This window comes from Myotis lucifugus, unplaced genomic scaffold, assembly GCF_000147115.1.
Source record: "Myotis lucifugus unplaced genomic scaffold, Myoluc2.0 scaffold_17, whole genome shotgun sequence".
In the NCBI taxonomy this organism is placed as follows: Eukaryota; Metazoa; Chordata; class Mammalia; order Chiroptera; family Vespertilionidae; genus Myotis; species Myotis lucifugus.
Genome location: NW_005871065.1, coordinates 2,890,250 through 2,910,504, shown reverse-complemented (window position 1 = coordinate 2,910,504; position 20,255 = coordinate 2,890,250). Strand labels below are relative to the sequence as shown.

At 36.5% G+C, this 20,255-nt stretch overlaps 1 protein-coding gene across 1 annotated transcript in view; it reads left to right on the top strand.

Annotated features, from left to right (window-relative positions):
• Positions 1-20,255, top strand: part of CSMD3 (CUB and Sushi multiple domains 3) — an 831,991-nt gene that overhangs the window by 383,896 nt on the left and 427,840 nt on the right. The window contains 1 exon segment of the mRNA XM_006085310.3: positions 2,675-2,796. Within this exon segment, the coding sequence (XP_006085372.1) occupies positions 2,675-2,796 (122 nt within the window).

Below are 20,255 nucleotides of genomic sequence, written 5' to 3'. Positions count from 1 at the left end.
GTAACACTAGTGAAGATGAAAGAGAGAGAGCAACTAGAGTATAGGAAGGATTTAAGTAGCTATTTCTGGTCCTGGAAAAAGATGATATGAAGCAGTGGGTATTGAGAGGGGAAGAAGGAAAACAAGATGTTTAGAAGAGGAGTACATAGGTCTTTAGGAGTACTTATGTGGGGAGAGGAGTTAGATAAGAAAGGTTTAATTAAAAATATCTTTAAGCCCTAGCTGGTTTGGCTCAGTGGATAGAGTGTTGGCCTGCAGATTGAAGGGTCCTAAGTTTGATTCCGGTCAGGGGCACATGCCCGGGTTGCGGGCTCGATCCCCTGTGTGGGGCATGCAGGAGGCAGCCAGTCAATGATTCTCTCTCATCATTGATGTTTCTATCTCTCTCTCCCTCTCCCTTCCTCTCTAAAAATCAATAAAAATATATTTTAAAAAAACACAAACATCTTTAAAACATTTCATGGAATGTCCAGCAAACAGAAAACCCTATATAATAAAAGGCTAATTTGCAAATCGACCAAATGGTGGAACAACTGGTTGCTATGACACGCACTGACCACCAGTGGGCAGGCGCTCAATGCAGGAGCTGCACCCTGGTGGTCAGTGTGCTCCCACAGGGGGAGGGCCACTCAGCCAGAATCCAGGCTCAAGGCTGGCGAGCACAGGAGTGGTGGTAGGAGAGACAGTGCTAAGGATGTCTGACTGACGGCTTAGGGAGCAGGCCTAAGCCATCAGTCGGACATCCCCCGAGGGATCCTGGACTGCAAGAGGGCAGAGGCTGGGCTGAGGGACCCCCCCTGAGTGCACAAATTTTGTGCACCGGGCCTCTAGTTACTCTATAAATCAAGAGAGATGGCAAAATTGTTGATACAGGTTTGAAAGCTATCAATATAGAAGTGACCATTGTAGAAGTGAATTGGATGAACTATTTGGGAAGATCATTAAAGAAAGAGAAAATTGGCCATTAAGTCAATTTATAATTATGCTATTTCAGGGTCAGATAAAAAAATAGAACTAGGACACAGGGTATGGAACATAACTAATGTTAACAAATGGGGCCAAAAATCAAGAGAGTTCAGGGCTATGTGAGGGAAGGAAGGGAATTCCAAACAAAGTTTATCATTACTTTCCATTACTGCTGGAGATTAAGTATCTGGAAAAGATAAAGATATATTATTAGGTTTAGCAATTAGGTGATCTTTGTTAGCACTGAGAATGCAATTTCAACACTGGAATGGGAGAAATCAGACTAAAATGCTTTCAAAAGTAAATGGAGGGAAGAAAGTGGAGTAGTGAACATGGATGATGTATAAAATGTTATAGTGATCTCACTTATATGTCAAACCTAAAAAAGAAAAACTCATAGAAATAGAGTATAAATTGCCAGAGGTGGGGCTGAGGGTGTTAGGAGGAATGGGGAGATTTTGTTTAAAGGAAATATATTTCCAGTTATAAGATGAATAACTTCTGGTGATCTAATGTACAGTATGGTGACTATAGTTAATAATATTGTATTAACATATTCCTAGAAAGTGTAAGAGATCTCAAATATTCTACCACACAAGCACATACACAAATAATAATTATTTGAAGTGATTATGTTAACTGACTTTATTATTTTGCAATATACATTTATCAAATGATGTTGTGCACCTTTAACTTACACAAAATCACATTTAATTGGTCAATAGAGCTGGTAAAAAGAGACAGTTGTGAAATATTCAGAAATTGGTGAGGTCTTGATAAGCCTTTGGTAGCTTAAAATCAGCCAAGATAGGACTGTTTATACCATGTGACTTGAAAACAAACAAACAAAACAAAAAAGAGCGAATGGAAGAGAAGAAAATGAAATAGTAAGCATACAAGAATATAAAGAAATTAGGCAGAGAATAGGAAATTAAAGATTGGTAGTTAAATGTTGGAGAAGAAGATATTTATTTTCTCATTACAAAATGACACAGCTTTATTGTTTAAAATTTATAAATCAGACACAAACAAGATAAAATGAAAAGTAATCATTAAATCACCACAAGATATACACCTCAAGTTAAAGAAAAAGATGGAAGTTAAGACAGATGCAGTTTGGTGACAAGCTCTTTTGTTAAGTAGAAGAAAGAAGGGTTAGAGGAAATATTATAACATTTAACTTTGTGGGACTTTGAATTATTTCATTGTGCTAACTCTTTGTGCAGTCTGAGTGGTCTAATTCACAGTTCTATATAAGAACAAAAAGAGTAGTTTAGTATTGATGCCTCAATTTTGCTATTATGTGTCCTAGGGTACTTAATAAATATAACTGAAAACTCTACCCTTAGATTGCTTAATCAATCCAAGGCTTTGCTTCTCTCTGTAGATTTTTGTTAATATAATATTGGATAAATACCTATACCTTTCTCTAACTAAACTAACCTATTTGCAGTCAGAAGACATTTCACCATCCCTCACACTTACTCATCACTAATTTTCCATTGTTGTTGAAAATAATGAGCTTGTGAACTGCAGTGTGTAAAAAACACTCTCATTTTGATAAGTGAATATTACCCAGCCGTCATATATATCTCAACACAGTTATAATTGTGCAATTTTGCATTTAAAATCCATTTGCAAGTTATTTCATCGCTATGGTTCTGCACATGGTATATGCTCATCTTTTAAAATGCAATTTCTCTTCCAGTGAAGACATGTGGCTCTAATCTCCAAGGACCAAGCGGAACCTTTACGTCTCCCAACTTTCCCTTCCAGTATGACAGCAATGCACAGTGCGTCTGGGTCATCACAGCGGTGAATACCAATAAGGTAAGAACGTCACCCGTGGGAGAAAAGCATAATCACAGAGCCAAAGACAAAGAGCTCGTGAGGAGAGTGCAGCAAAGAAAATTCATGTCTAAAGTATGATCTCTGCAGTATTTCCTACTTCTCTGTTCTATGGAACATAAACTTATCTGAAAAATTTGGAAAAAATAAATTGAAAATATTACAATTCTACTCCCAGTTACTAACATATAACTGACAACACATTAACATTATAAATGAATGTTTTCTGAGACATGTTTTGGAAGGTTTTAAGTATATATTTCCTTTTTGAAAAAAACAAGCCATGAATAATGGCTTTTCACTTCATATCTTTTTTGCTTGACATATTATTCAGGGATATGATGTTTTCAACATAGCTGACTTTCAATGTTTCTCTATGCCACGCAGCTATTTTTTATTAGAAATTGTTGATTTTAATGTGCTCTGCGCTAATAGAAGTTCATATTATAACATCTGAAAAGGTTGGGTTGTCTTTCTGTTTCACTAAAAGTGACTAATACATCCAGACGTGTGTGCTACAACACCTTGAACAAAATTCTAATGCTGAATGAGTGCAAGGGAGGCTGAAAAATTAGCTAATTTTCCTCTCCTGCTCTATCCTGTTTTTCCTTGTAAAAATATAGAGGAAATAATTTTAACCCCTCAGCCTGTGTCATCAGTTCAGTTCAATTCAACAAATGTCTATTTATCGATCACCTTTAAAGTGCAAATTATGGCTTGTTGAGAAAATAAAAAATCATGAAGTACTTGAAAAATAAACTCAGGTTTATTGAACACTTATTAACATGTCAGGTAAAATTTGCAGCACTCTTCATGAATTATTTAATCTTCATAACACTCCCTCCCCCCCCCCATGAGGTAGTTTTATTTCTACATTTAACAGAGAGGCTAAATAACTTGCCTAAGATCTCAAACAGTAAATGTCAGAGCTGTGTACTTTATTTTTTTAAAATATATTTTATTGATATTTTACAGAGAGGAAGGGAGAGGGATAGAGAGTTAGAAACATCAATGAGAGAGAAACATCGATCAGCTGCCTCCTGCACACCCTCTAGTGGGGATGTGCCCACAACCAAGGTACATGTCCTTGACCGGAATCGAACCCGGGACCCTTCAATCTGCAGACCAACGCTGTATCCACTGAGCCAAACCCGTTAGGGCAGAGCTGTGTACTTTATAAGATACACAGCTTATCCTATTAATGAGGATATATCTCACTCTAAGATGTAAATGACTTACACTAAGACAAGCATGGAGTGAGTTCATTGTAAAATACAGAACAAACACTTTGAATTAATCTTGCATGGAGATATAAAATCTTTTTGTGTCATGGTAATTACCTGTAATTTTCATCAAAACTTGGCAATTATGTTCTATTCTATAAGATATCTGCTCTGCTAAATTTAATTTATTCTCATTACAGAGTTACCTGAAGTTTCACAGAGGTTGTCACATGTCCTCTTGTTTATCTTATCTAATCTACCAAACTTTCATCTCTTCTTTTTCTCCCTAAAAGAAAAAAAAAAGAAATTCCAATTTATTTTCTAAGGAGGACATATTACTTTCATCTCTTTATACTTTTTTCAAATAGCTGACTGAGGACATTAATTTTTAATCTGTTGGTTTACCTCTATTTTCATATAATGTATAAAAATTGGTTTTCAAGCATTTTAAATCATGACACACAGTTAGAATTATATTTTACATTGTGCTATTGTGTCCCAGATCATACACACACACACACACACACACACACACACACACACACACAGTGTCACAAAATTATATTTTATCTTACTACAAAAGTGTACTTTTTTATTTTTCTAATTTATTGCAATGTATTTTTAAAATATCGTTCATGCCTCACTAAATCAGTATCATGGTGCACTAAGAAGTTACAACACACAGTTTGAAAAATACTGTTTATAGTTTTGTTTCCAGGGATTATCACTGTAGAAACTTGTTTTGGAAGGCAATTACTGGCATGAACTATAGACAACACAGCTCTCCTAATTAACCAGCCTTCTTAATTCCTCAATAGCTATAATTTCCTCAAAACATTATTGCTCATATTTTTCACTATGTTTGGTAACTTGAAAAGTAATCATTGTATTCTAAATGTCCAAAACAAATATATGGGAGGTGAAAAAACTCTGAGATATGAAGCTGGATGGAACTGGTTTTCTATCTGGTCTTTCCCTCTTGGCTAATTATACATCTTTAGGCAGGTCTTATCCTTGAATCCTCTGAGCCACAGTTTTATGTGTTATTTAATCCTTTAGATAAAATAACACCATATCATAAAGTTGTTTTACTGATTAGATAAGAAAGTGTGAAATGTCTGGTTCAGAGTAGGATCACTTTAAATGACAGTGATTATCATTGTCAAATGCTTCCATCTCATCAAGAAATATGCTGCTTCTCTTCAGTTATTTGTGAGATGTAACTTACGTATTAATTTAGAAAAACACTGCATATTGTTTTCTTCCACATTTGATTATGTGGTGGAATAATTTGTAGAAAGCTGTGTCTTATACTAAAAGTATTAAACATTAAATTATAGCCATTTTTACTGATCATTCTATAAACATTGCCATTAAACTTACTAAAAATAAAATACAATGACTGAGCATTACAATCTTAAAGTAATACGTAATTTTAAGGTTACTTTATATCCCTTTCACAAGCTCTTGTAAGGGAATATTTCCTTTAATTATAGCATTTCAGTAATGGGTACAATTGAGGATTTCTTCATAACAGCAAATTAAAATATTAGAGTTGATATTTTAAATAATCTGATCATTGAATTAATTATTCTCCTTGCATTAAGATATGCATTTATCACCAGCTCTGTGTGAAATAATTTTATGTCTTGAACAGTTTCTTAATTTTTATAAAGATGATTTTCCTCAGTATTAGAGGTGGTTTAGTGCCGTGGTTGGCAAACTGCGGCTCGCGAGCCACATGTGGCTCTTTGGCCCCTTGAGTGTGGCTCTTCCTAAGCCTTAGGAGTACCCTAATTAAGTTAATAACAATGTACCTACCTATATAGTTTAAGTTTAAAAAATTTGGCTCTCAGAAGAAATTTCAATCATTATACTGTTCATATTTGGCTCTGTTGACTAATGAGTTTGCCGACCACTGGTCTAGTGCATTTGTCTTTAATCTCAAGGTGTACCTAAGTGGCCTGGGCACCATTTTAAGATATTCCACTTTCTACCACTGTCCTGCCTGATGACCCTCTTCTATCTGTTTGCTTTCTTTTATCACTCTCCCTTTTATGACTATCTTGTGCAGTGTCAAAAGAAAGGCATACATTGCTTTTCCAGCTGAAATATTAATATTCTACTTCACCTGAGTGTAAATAAAACTCTGGACATTCAGAGTAAGAAATTCAGAATCACAGCTCCTAAGTAAGATTCCTTGAGAACAAATCCAAACATAGATTCACGAAGATATATTTGAAAGAGACAATCTTATTTTAGCCAAACAACAAACTTATTAAATGCCCTATATCTTTATGCATCTATGCATATAAGTATCTATCTATCTATCTATCTATCTATCTATCTATCTATCATCCATCCAACTATACATCTATTTTTAATCTATCTATCCTTCTGTTTATCTCTTTCTATCCTAGAACTAGAATTCACAATACTTAGAAGTATGTTATCTACCAATTGAATTGAAACACAAAGTTTTGCTTTTAGAACAGAAATAACTTCTGATTTATTTTATAGTTTATCCATTTTTAACATATAGACATTTTATAGAAGTCAAATAAACTAATGATGCCAGATTTTAAGGGAACTAATATTTAAGGTATTTGTAAAATTAGAGTATAGTAGAAATTGAATTATTTGCATCTACTCACACTTGGAATTTTAAAAAAATAGATGTCTGTTTAAAATTGTGTAAGAAAGTAGTTTTCAAAAATATTTGATCTGTATGTGTAAAAGTCTTTGAAGGCTTTTTAGACCAGCACTGTCCAATAAAAATATAATGTAAGACACATATTTAATTTTACATTTTCTAGTAGTTGTTTTTTAAAAGATGAAATTAATTTTAGTATTCTATTTAATTTAATCCCAATATTATAATTTCAACATGTAATTAGCATAAAATTATTAATATGGTAATTTACCATCATTTTTTTTTTCATTCTAAATCTTTGAAATCCAAAGTGTGTTTAACACTTAAGTAGCATCTCAATTCAGATAAGTCCCACATCAAGTGCTCTATAGCCACATGTTGCTGGCGGCTTCCATGTTGTACAGGGAAAATATTGAATCGTTTGACTGCTCTTTAGATAATATAAGGTGATGATGGTGACTCTTGAGGAGAAGAAATGCCCCATTGCAAGGGAATTGCCTGAAGTGAAGTTTCTGTAGGGGCTTCATGGAAAGAGATGGGAATCGACAGAGGCAACTCTGGAAGACTTGGGGTTTTAAGATTCTCAGCTTTATTCTGAGGCATCCAGATGACTCTATTTCAGATTTCAGGATCACTCTCCTTCTCAATTATTGCCCCAATTTTCACATGAGAAATTATGAATCTATAAGTTAATCATACACTATAATTATGCAATGTGTGTCATTAAATTATGGGAATAAGTTTCAGCCCTATCTGCTCAGTGCTACATTGTCACCATAGAAGGTCTCTTGTTCTCTGACCATGACTTAAACTGTAATTGAATTTTTTCTGATTCCAGTAAAGCCATCAATAGTCATCTCCTTCCATAATCCCATAATCCTAATAGTTTTGGGTATGATGGTCATCAAGTGCAGCAAACAGTTGTCTTGCCCCCTCAAGCCTTGTCTTCAATTCTAATCACAAGTAATGAATTAAATCATTTTTATGCCATTTTCTACAGACCAGGAGCTCCATGTCAAGACCAAAAAATAAGCAAAGCCCATCTCTGAGAATCTATTTATTGGGCTCTTCTTGATACCAAAGGATATATCAATCAAGGTCCGGTCAGGAAATATAATCTACATTAATCTACATTAGTTATTTAAAATACACGGAATTCATTTGGAGGATTTTTATGCAGGTGTTTTAATTTGAAAATAACAAATTAATATACTAGCAGAAGCAATAACGGTATAGACAGACACCATATTTAGTGCTGGAGGAAGAAAATAGAAAACATGGTATCACAGAATCTAAAAGTTTATAATAGGGACTTTCTAAAACCGGCACTCAAATTTCAAATAAGAAAATATCTCATGGTTGGTTAGAGCATCCTACTGATACACCAAGGTTTTGGGTTCGATCTCCAGTCAGGGCACATACCAGAAGCAACCAATGAATGTATGCGTAAGTGGAGTAGCATTTCTCTTCCTCTCTCTCTCTCTCTCTCTCTCTCTCTCTCTCTCTCTCTCAAAGTCAATAAATAAAAGTTAAAGAAGAAAAGACACCAGAATAATATTTAATAGCAATAGTTAATCTATATTAAATGTCTACTATATAATAGGCATTGTTTTAAACCCTTATATATAACATTTAATTTAAGCTTTACAACACCCCTATATTGTAGGTACCATTACTATTCAGATAAAGAAACAGATTCTGGTAGATAATTTGCCCAACACCATAGTGTAACTTTCAGAGACAATATTCTTAATTACATACTATGTTTCTTACGTTGTTCACTTTTTGTGTTGTTGTTTTCTTATCACCTCACTTCCAAAGTCTCACTGGGCTCCTGTTCTTTCTTCAATCTTGGATTTTTAGCTTTTTCTTATTTCTATGAACTACCCCATATCTTTATATACGTGCATATTTTTCTAAAGTCAGCCAAAATAGTTTTTCATTACTTGTCACCAAGGAATATTAAAGCGGGGAAATAATGATATAGTTGCTATTTCTATTGTTGTCTTCTGATCTAGCATAAGGAGTCTGTTGCAATGTTTAGCTCTCACAATTTCCCTCTGATACATTGCAGAATATTTTTCAAATTGATAATATGCACATTTCCTCTGTTCTTGTCTATATATAAGTAGGAGAAATCTACCCCAATATATGGTAATGTTAGCTACCTTTAACTTCTTGGGTTTCTAATGTCCTTTGGAGAAGTGATTCTTCAAATATAAACATATAAATTAAAGGTAAAGTCAAATAGTCTTTTCAATTAAATAATTATTCAGTGTAATATGCACAATCAAGAGGAAATATGTGAAAAACAATTATTTTTCAATTTTTGACCAGTTTTTGTTCTCACTTTAAGTGGAATGCACTTTTATCCACATTGAATGATTATTAGAAGAATAATGTTGATGTCTCCAGGATGTCAGCAATTCTCACAATGGAGAAAGTAAAACCCATTGGGAGTAATGAAAGATTAAATTAACTGAGCATAGAAGAATATAATTCAGAGAGAATAAAGACAGGCACATGAGGTCAACCTCAGTTTAGATTATAACTCTCAGAAGTTTAGCAGGCATCTTAAGTGTCAGAAGAAATAAAATTGATCATCAAAAGAATAGGAATTGACTCTGTTTTAATGTTGCGTAACACTAACCAAAAGCCCAATATTTTTTTGTACTAAAAGGCTCTGAATATTTAATTTTTTTAAAATTTGGCTCATATTTGCACCTTAGGATTCATAGAATGTTGTTTACTATAACCTAGGTATATCAGTGAGGAGGATCAGTGACTGGCATAATTTAAAATGTATATATTTAAGAACCCACTTTGGAACTTCCTGATTTACATATAATAACTTTCTTCTTATTATATATATAGAATTAGAGGCCTGGTGCACGAAATTCATGCACTGGACGGGGGGGGGGGAGTGGGGGTCCCTCAGCTCAGCCTGCACCCTCTCACAGTCCAGGAGCCCCATCATCCATCGCCCTGGATAGGGAGGCCCCGCCCACTCGCCACAGCCCACAGCGCCACCAGCCAGGTAGCCTGGGCCTCCCTCTTTGGGGTGATCTACAGGGGGCTCTGTGATCAATTGCCCCAAAGAGGGAGGCCCAGGCCACCAAGCAGTGGGCTGCAGTGGGTGGGCGGGCCTACCTCTGTGGGACGATCATGGGGTGATGGTGGGGGCCCCCTGACAGATCGCATTGCACACGCCTTGGCTGGCCTGGTACCAGTGTGTGTCATAGTGTGGTTGTCCAGAAGGTCGTTCTGCTGTTCAGCCTTTCGGTCTATTTGCATATTATGCTTTTATTATTATAGATAATTTATGGACAGAGTTTTGATTTAAGAAACAAAGCCCTGAATTCTTGTGTAGCTTAGCTCACCTCTTTGACTCTTGTTTCCTCATATTTCAAGCAGGAATAATCGTCCATGACTTCCATTCCATACAAGTGTTGGAGGATCCACAAGTTCATAAGCTAAACAACTTTATACATTGGAAATTATCTTGAAAATGTGAAGTATTATCTATGCCTATTATTTATACCAGACCTGTTTCAAAGATTATTTTAGGTGGATGATATTATCAGATAAACTATAATACATAGGTTTAGATATGTTGAGTAACTAAAGGTGTTCAAACATAAAAATACCACCTAGCTAATAGTGGGTGTTCAGTTAACATTTGTTGGATAATAAATAAAAATACTAATAGATAAGAATAAGCAATGTATATGGAATATGTGAGAAATTATTAGGCATTAGTGGGCAGTGGATAGCAAATATTTTGTTGTCATTATACTGCTTTATAAATAAATATAAACTATATTTATATTATATTAAATCATATTTATACTTGTATATTATTCTCTCTAACATTATCATAAAACAGAGTGACTGGCTGTTTCATATAGTTCTGCTAAAATTTCACTATTATCTTCACAGGGATTTGGTTTCTGTTGAAGTGACAGGATAGATGGGATTTTCTCCCCACACCTTTTCAAATGTAAATGCAGGAAACAGAGCCAACCTTTTCTAGTGGGGGGGGGGTACTATCCCTTTCTAGGAGGTCCTTTATTCTCCTCTTTATTCATTAAAGAAGTAATGAAGGTCCATTTTATAACATGGTAAAATAATTAAATTTGAAATATTTTATTCATATATTTAATGCAACACTTAAGCCCATGGTTTGTGTTTAGACCCATAAAATATCCACTCAGTGCTCCTCCCTATAAACTCTGCAGGTGTCAGAAAACATCCTTGACTTCCACCATAACACTATTATTAGCAGTCTTTCCATATTGTCACTGTTCCATCACTGAAGCTACCCTTTTGCCACCTAATTTAGCCTGGCCACTTTAGGCACTAGTTCTTTGTGCCAAATAGTTGGAGTTTGGGGACAAATGCCAAACTCCAGTGCCAGGTCTGAGACCTCAGCCAGAGACTAGAGTGTTATTTTTTATAGACTGCAGCTGTCTTTTGCAAAAAGCACACCTAAGGTAAGGATTTGTTTGCCAGTGATTTATTAAGAAAGTGTGCCCAGGAAACTATTGAGACAGTGGGAAGTAGGATAGGAAATAAGTAGTTAAGCAAGAGTGCGAGTTCAGGCCAAATCCCAGGTGCAGTCTGATTCCAAGCAGTGTACATTACATCTGAAAGTTTATCCCAAACTGGAGCAGGGGAGCTGGGATCTCTTACTCTATAAGCCATAATCATGGGCTCAGGGTTACCCTGGTCCTTCAGGGCTCATGTAGGACAAAGCAGTTAGTTCCCACAGCCCAAAGGCAGTCTCCAGAAGACTTAGAGGCAAATGAGTATGGGAGATAGCAAAAAGTTCACAGAAAGGACAAGAAGCATCCAAGGAGATCTGGGTGGAGTACTGACAGTGTCTCCTACACTAAGAGAAACCTGAGGGAGCGAACCTGAGGCGGAAGTTCAGGGATAAACTGAAATCAACACCACTTGGGCTTACCAAGTCTTACCACGTAATGATTCAGAAAGAGCTCGGGAGTAAAGTGCAGATCAATAGGTTAGAAATCAGAGAAACAAATTAGAAGCTTCTATCCCCAAGCCAGGCAGAGAGGCTTTGATCTCCACTTTTAAGACACGCCCACCTTGGGAGTCGGGGAACTATCCGAGGTGCTGACCTTCATTTCCCCTCCTCTTGACTCACTCACACCCGTCTGTATAGCACTTCTCGATTATTCCCAGCACCTGTCCTCTTGTCAACATGACTTATTTAGTTGAAATATTTTATATAAAATTAATTACTCTAGGCGGGCACATTGAGCAGCCATCTAGAAATAAACAAATATCAATTTCGTCTTGAAGGGTGTTTGCTGGTTTCCGTTGTCCAAGAGCTGCATTTAATACCAGATAAGACTCATCAGGATCCTGCTTTCTCAAGCTCCAACCAGCAGAGCTGGTTGTGAGAATATGGCAGGGATGGTTTCCCCAGGATGTGGACAGTTGTATCTGGATTTTTTAGGTTGGATTAATCATTTTGCTACTGGGACTTGCTGTGGCAGCTTTCTTATGGAATCATTTACATTTTTCTCTTGAAATGATAATGGCTGTTTCTGAATTGTTTTTGCTTTTATTATTGTAATGTTCATTTTCTATGAAGCACATCAAAATTCAGATTCACCTTTCAGCTTAGAAGAATTATCAAACCTTAGAAACACCCAGAGGCTCAGAAAATCTATTGTGAAATGGAGGCAGCGACAGCAAACACTAGACTATAATTTTTATTAAACCCAAATATCTTTGGGCTTTTGGACCCTTTAAGCCCCTGTGAGCATTGTTTTAAATAGAAATAAACTCTGGCTTCTAAAAAACCCCCACAAATATTAACAGAGAAAAAATAAAAATAAATATTACATAATGTTAAAAGGATTATTTTTGGATAGAACAATGCATTTATTTTATTTCTTTTATGCTCACAAAGCATTCTGTTTTAAATTTCAATAGTACATGTTATATTTTATGATAAAATATAGTTTAAACAATACAAATTAATTTAAAAAAAAATATAGGTGGGGGTAATTGACATTGCTTATTACTTCCTGCTGTTTGAAACTTTCTCTTCCGCTGGCTTTTTTAAAAATTTATTTTCTGATTCCTGAATTTTCTCCTACTTTCTCAGTCTTTTCTCAGTACTCATCTTCCTCTGCCATGTCATTAAAATTTATGTTCTTCAATATTCTGAATTCAAGCTTTTTTCATTGTAAATTCTTTTCTTCTTCGTTCACACATCTAAATACAAAATCTGACTAATTCAGTATAGCTCATTAATATGCCTCAGAGTTGCTTAATTTCTCTCCTCTAGATTTCCATTATTTCTCTTTTTTAAATTATCAATCAACTTTTCAACTAGCGAAACTTCATCTCATTTTGCTGCTTACCCAAAGACTGTTGACAAATCCAGTGCGACATTGTATTGTAAAATAAAATATCTAGTTCCTTGATAAAATATTAAATAGATCTGCAATGTGAATGACTCTTACCTTTCTGGGCTCATGCCCCAACAGTCTATTTCATGCCAGTGCATTACCTGAGCCCTCTGTTTTGGGGACACACGGCTCCCTCTTTAGGAATACGCTTCCACACACTGTGCCTCTTTAAACGTGTGGTCCTGGTTATTCTTGGCTGTTCTCTAGGCCTCAACTCATGTTTCACTTTTTCAGGGAAGCCTTTTCTGTCTTTCCTCTTAGATTAGTGTAGGATCCTGCTCTGCATACTTGCTCACCCATTATTGCATTCTACTGTGATTTTCTGTTTACTCATCTATTTTCTTTAATTTTTAAAGACAAAAATCATGCTTGAATCCTTGCATCCTTAACATTTAGTAGAATAGCTGTACTAAATGTCAGGTGAGAGTATTTCGAACAAATATTGAAATAACTGATTAAATGTTCCCATGTAAAAATCTCACTGGTGTATTTGCATATTTATTAGCTTTTCCTGAGAACTGTGATTCTTACCAAAAAAAAGGAAAAGTTTTAGTTATTTTTTCCCCCCACTACTCCTCCCATTACTAACTGTTGGTGTTCCTGCCACATGAATTTCAATATTGTAATTGTTTTTGAATGATCAGAGCTGTGCTGTCTGACAATTAAGTGTAAATATTAATTCACATAAATGGTGGCAATTAGTATACTTTATACAACCAAAGAAAATTTTGGGGGCCTGGCTTAGGAGAGGAAAATGAGAGACTAGACAAAGAAATCCTTAGTTAAACGTAGCAGGATACACAGGCTTACCAGTTAGGACTAGGTGGTCTGTCAGTGACAGAAAACCCCATTACAAGAGAGATTTAAACAAGATGTGGTCCAAGACTCACGGGGGCTCTGCCTTAGGAATTCCTCAGTGACATAGGCAAACTCACTACTCTGCCATTCCTAGGGAGGGCCCCCTACCCTCAGGTTCCAGCATGATGTCTCACACATTCTATACAGCATATTGTGGGAAGAGATAAAAAAGAAGGAGGGGAGGGCAATGGACTAACGTAAGCTATTTCTTAAGAAAGGTTTCTGCAATCTGCTAAAAAAAAACCCCACATTTATTTATTTATTTATTTGTTTGTTTACACCAAAACTTAAGAACATGGTCATACTCAGCTACAAGAGAGATGGAAAATATAGTTTTATTTAGGGTAACTTGGCATCAGCTAGAAATCCTACTACCATTGAAGAAAGAGTAATAGGATGTTTGGGAAAGGTTTGACAAACCCTATTACACCAATTTAGTCCAAAATTGATGGGTAAATGAGGACTATTCCTGTTTAAGAACTGCCTGGTAAGAAGACGGATATTATTAATAACTAGAGGCCCAGCACATAAAATCGTGCTTGGGTAGGGTCTCTAGCCCTAGCCTGCGATCAGGGTCACCTTCCTTCTGGCTCACCAGTCCCCAGTCCCGCCCTGCCACCACCCACCGGGTTCCCCGTGGTTCCCTGTTCGCCATGCTGCAATTGGAGCCTGCAGGCCCAAGGGAGTGAGGGGGGGGGGGGGGGCGGACCGAGAGGGGGTCAATGTATCGCATAGCAACTGGTTGAGCAGCTGTTCTGATCATTATGGTCGCTGGCCTTTTATTATATAGGATATTGATACATTAAAATGGACAAGAATTGAGTGCACATAACAGGAATTATTCTAAGCTCTTTTTATATATAATCTGACTTAATCGTCTCATTAAATATATTGAGTATTTGCTATTATTGTGTTCATATTATACATGCAGAAACCAGTTTAGCTAACTTAAATGACTTGTCTAAATTTGAAAGGCAAGTGACCACACTAAAGAATGTAAAAGTTATGGTTAGATGGCATTATGATGGTGATGTTTCTATAGCTGCTGTAACAATTTATCATAAATGTTGCTTAAAACAACACATATTTATTGCCTTACTAGAGGCCCGGTGCATGAAATTTGTGCATGGGTAGGGTCCCTAGGTCTGGCCAGCGATCAGGGTCGATCAGGGCCAGGCCGATCAGGGCCAGGCTAGAAAGGAGGCAATGGTTGCCTGGCTGGGCATGGAAGGAATGGACGCAGGATGCTGCTGCCACCATTGTCGGCGCTCCGCCACCCCCCCCCCACTTCCCTGCCTCCCCCCTCCTCCTTCCCTTGGCGCTGCACTGCCACAGTGGCGGGCGGGCGGGTGGCGGGCTGATGGACACCTGCAGGCCGGGCAGAGGGACAGTGCATGGGAGATTGGCTGCCATCCCCAAGGAGGAGCCGGCCCTCAACCCCCCTGGGAAAGGGGCCACGTCCACCACTACCCACTCCCGGTTCTTTGTCCCAGCCCAGTGGCCAGCCCTAATCAGGCAATCAGGGCCTGCCAGGGTGGAAGGGAAGGAACTGCAGGAGGTTGGCCAGCCAGGAGAGGTTGGCTGTGGGAGTGCACTGACCTCCAGGGGGAAACTCCTGCATTGAGCATCTGCCCCCTGGTGGTCAGTGCACGTCACAGAGACCAGTTGTTCTGGTCTGGTCATTCCAGTTGCTTAGGATTTTGTATATATATATTTTTTTTCCTCTGGGTCACGAGTTCAGTATAGGTCTCACCACAAGAAAATTAAGGTCTCAGGAGGCTGTTTTTCTGGAGCTGTAGGGAAGAATGTTTTCTGTTTATTAATGCTGTTGGCAGGATTCAGTTCTTTGTGGTTGTAGGACCAAGGTCCTCAGTTTCTTTGCTGGCTCTTAGCTGAGGGCCATTCCCAGCCACCTTCAAATCCAATAAAGGCAGGTATAGTTCTTCTGGTGTCACATTTCTTTGCCACAGTCTTCTGCCATTCTCTCCCACTTTTAAGGACTGTGTGATTAGATCAGGCCCACCTCGAATATCCGGGATAAATTGTTCATCTCAGTGTTCTTAACCTTAATCACATCTGCAAGTCCCTTTTAGCATGTAAGGTACATAGTCACAGGTTCCCTAGATTAAGGCATCTTCATCTTGGAGAGGCCATTATTCTGTTTACCACAGGTCGGAAAGAGAAGGGGCAAGGAAATTGGTGACTTTTCCAAGGTGACTTTTAAGGGATGGTGTCTTAAATGGGAAGCTCTGTCCAGCAAAGGAGACAGAGAACTCTAATTACTATCTAAGATATAAAAAAAAAATGACAAAGGCCATGCTTAAAATCTTGACTGTGTCCCATTCTGTCTCTCTTTTTTTTTTCCCCAAGAGAGATCACTTTATCAGTAGGCAGATTTAAATATTATTTAATTATTCCAGAATTCCATACCATTTTTATTCCATGCCTTCTCTCTGTCCCTAGCAATGAAAGATTATATTTCTACTTAGGGTGAGAAGAAGTATTCTTGGAAAGTGTTTATGTCCAGAATAGTTCTTCAACATTTCCTGGTACCACTGGGCTGATCAGCAAACCCTCTTCAGTATATAGAACCATCGATGTGCATCTTCATTGTTTGTGTAGGGAAGTGTAGTGGAGATTAAGGCAATGTGGAGACACTGTATTTTATTTTGGCAGAACATTCCTTTCCTGCTTTCCAAATCTACCCATCATGATGCCTTTAATGGTGAAAAACACAGGCAAAAAGGGAGCAGGTGGTAAAATATAGGTTAGGTAAAGAAGAATTGCTTGTGTAAAAGAGATGCCAAAACATCTTCAAGCTAAACCATAGCTTGTCACATCTGTTAATTAAAAGGCCCTGTTAATCATCTCGAATAAGAGTTATGGAATGGGAAGTGTTCTTTCATAATAATGAGAAAGGGAGAGGTTATTATGAGTTAGAGTGTAGAAAAGTGTCTGGCACACAATAAATATTTAACAAATACATGGTGTTGATTGTATAAATTTTTACATATCTGTATAAGCAAATATTGTATGCAGTTTCATATTATAGAAATCACCTAAATGTAATAAAATAATGAATTATAAAACATTTATATTCTTTAGTGAAACAATTCTTAAATATTTATAACTTACTGTGTGCAAGGCACTCTACTGGCTGTAAAAATACATAAGCTGAATTTATTCATGACTTATGTATGATTATTTTATAATTTTTAAAACAGCTCCTAGAATTGTACATTTTTCATATTATATCTTTTTATTTCTATAAACACAATTTTTTAAAATTTATTTTTCTGCTTATGATTATCATTTTTCCAACTGATGGCACAGAGAAGTATAAAAAAAAAACAGAACAAAATCTCTCTTCTTTGCATAGCATATATTTATTTATTTTAGAAGCTTTATATTTCACTTATTCTTAAAATAATATTTTAACAGCTCATCACATGTGTATTGGTTAATTCCATAATTACATGACCAACATTCTTGATTGTAGTTTTAATAAAGTTAGATGTCGTTTCATTTTACATCTTGAAAACTGAAGCAACATCATGTTGTTGTTGTTTTAATAACATGAGACTTTCATCGTGTTTTTTTTAATAACATAGTCTTTCAATATTTTACTTTCTCCAGAAGGTGAGTCACCACCTACCTACCTGTTATATCATTTAGGATAAAAACAAAATAGTTATTCTACTTCCTTTCTATATTTTCTACCATCAGTGCTACCATTTTATCATATTCTAATATAAAATATAAAAATTTCTATTCCTATGCAAACATACATATTGCATAATGATATAATGAATCACAGATTACCATCCATTTAACCTACCTTGGCTTTTGTTTTCTCAATAATAAATAAAGATAATAATGCCTTCCTCATGGGGGTTTAGGAAGGATTATATGAGATAATACACACTATCCAGGGGTGGGCAAACTTTTTGACTCGAGGGCCACAATGGGTTCTTAAACTGGACCGGAGGGCCGGAACAAAAGCATGGATGGAGTGTTTGTGTGAACTAATATAAATTCAAAGTAAACATCATTACATAAAAGGGTACGGTCTTTTTTTTTTTTTTAGTTTTATTCATTTCAGACGTGCCGGATCCGGCCCGTGGGCCGTAGTTTGCCCACGGCTGCACTATACACTTGAACAGAATCTAGAATATGGTACCTGTTCAAAAAAGGGAAGTGAAATAATAATAATTAATAATAATAATAATAATAATAATAATAAATGTTACTGCTGCTGCTGCTACTAGCACCATTCTCTCAGAGTGTTCTGAGACCTAATGCCTCCAACAGCATTTGAGCTTCACTTTCTACTGTGCAGATCACACAGGCTCTCACACATTTCAGAACTCGGAATATCCTCGTGGCGAATCCCTGCTGAAATTAGTCATCAGAGCCATGAACAGATGCTTCTGAGAAGTCAGAATGGTCTTCTGCTAAGAGCCTGTAAAAGGAACTGAGATGCTTTATTATAGACTAGAAGGTTATCTTAATGACAGCCTTGGAGTTGCTGAGAGCTGTAGTCACCATTCTGGGGCATTGTTTTCTGCTCCAGCTGCCCATCGTCAATAGGTGCAGCTAGAATGTTAAAGGGGCCGCTTAGCAAGAGGTACAGGGCATGAGGAGGCCCGCCGCTGCTTGATTTGGGGGTGGTGAACCTTTGAGAGATTTTAGGGAAGTTCATAGCCTGTGCACAGGAGACAGGCCATTTGAATGGAAAAGCCCCTGGAAGCTGTTGGCTTGATCTGAAAGGTGGGTTGGTGGGGTCTCAGGGGATCCCCAGGGCAGGGTGAAGGGTGCTAGCCAGGTTGATGAGGATGGGAATTAGAATCCACTTCATGATTCATTACATGTGAAAGTGTATTGTAGGTGATTCTCACTACCATAATGTTGTGCTTAATCATTTTGAATTAATCTCATTTTTTAAGAAAGTTTCAAGTTAAAGATTCTTTGTATAAAAGTAGATATAGATGTATAATTGGAGAAACAGATAGATATGGATTAGGATGACCCATTACCAAAGAGGAAAAAAAAACAACAGCCAAATGCCTTTCTTATCAAACTCATTTTAATAACTTCATTTTTATTTATTTCCAAAATATTTGGATATGTACAACCTAACATATACAGATTTGTAATGAATATCCTCCTAAAACCAATGACATTATCCAAAAGCATTTTCTTCAAAAATTTTAAATTCAAGTTGATAAATTATAGGTATAATGAAGTTTAAATTACGTCCACCAGTAGCTAAGCATGACTAAATGACAGAAAAGAACCTACAGTTTTGTACAGTTATGTTATGGATTTGATGCAATTTTTATTTTTACTTTCGTAGCTTCTTCCCTTCAGTGAAACATTTGTAATGCCATATTTAATCTGTCCCTGTTACATTCCAGCAGTCCCCTGAAGGGGAAGGCCGTGTAGTGACACAAAAGGCATAAGAAAAATAAAACAAAGCTGAAAGCTTTCATCATCCTATCAATATCTTTCTGAGTCTCCAGGCTCCCCTCCTCCCCTGCCTCTAATATATGAGCCCTTGTAAGAACCGAAACTATTAACCTGATGCTGGCAGCAAAGTGGACGAACCTAGAGAACTGCCTAGACTGGCACTTCTCATTTTATATGGTGTAGTTCAGCCGGGGAATGTGTCTTCTGTAATAAAGTATCCATGTATTCTGTTACAATGTATAATTCTTCTAGAACCGGAGACTTATTCTTTATTTTAAAGAGACAAAATGACTTTCAAATGAGTAAATTTTGATTTGCATGTGTCATATGAAAGCTTTTTATATCTTACAATATTTACCTATTTCACAAATTTCACGTAAATTTAGCTTTGTAAATTTCTTTTTACAAAAATATGCAAATTGAGATGATTACTAATTAAGCCATTATTAAACACTGATTTTCCATATGCATATGAAATACATACCACATACAATATGTATCGCAGAAACAGGCACATTTGAGGGTTGTTCTGAAATGTTTCTTTTAAAACAAATGTACTGCATCTTCTGCTCTGTTTGAATTAGACTTTACACTCAATAAAATTTGATAAAATAGTCCTGAGAGCCATAGTTTTTGTAGTGGGCTTTTGAATAGTGTTTTATATGTATGAAGAAAGAAAAAAGATAAAAATGATTACAACTATTTTTATTTGGGGTAAAGAATCATGAGGGAGTCCACTCTTCTTCACTCCCACTTCAAGCCAGTTTAGTTCTTGACCCTAACCTTGCCCTG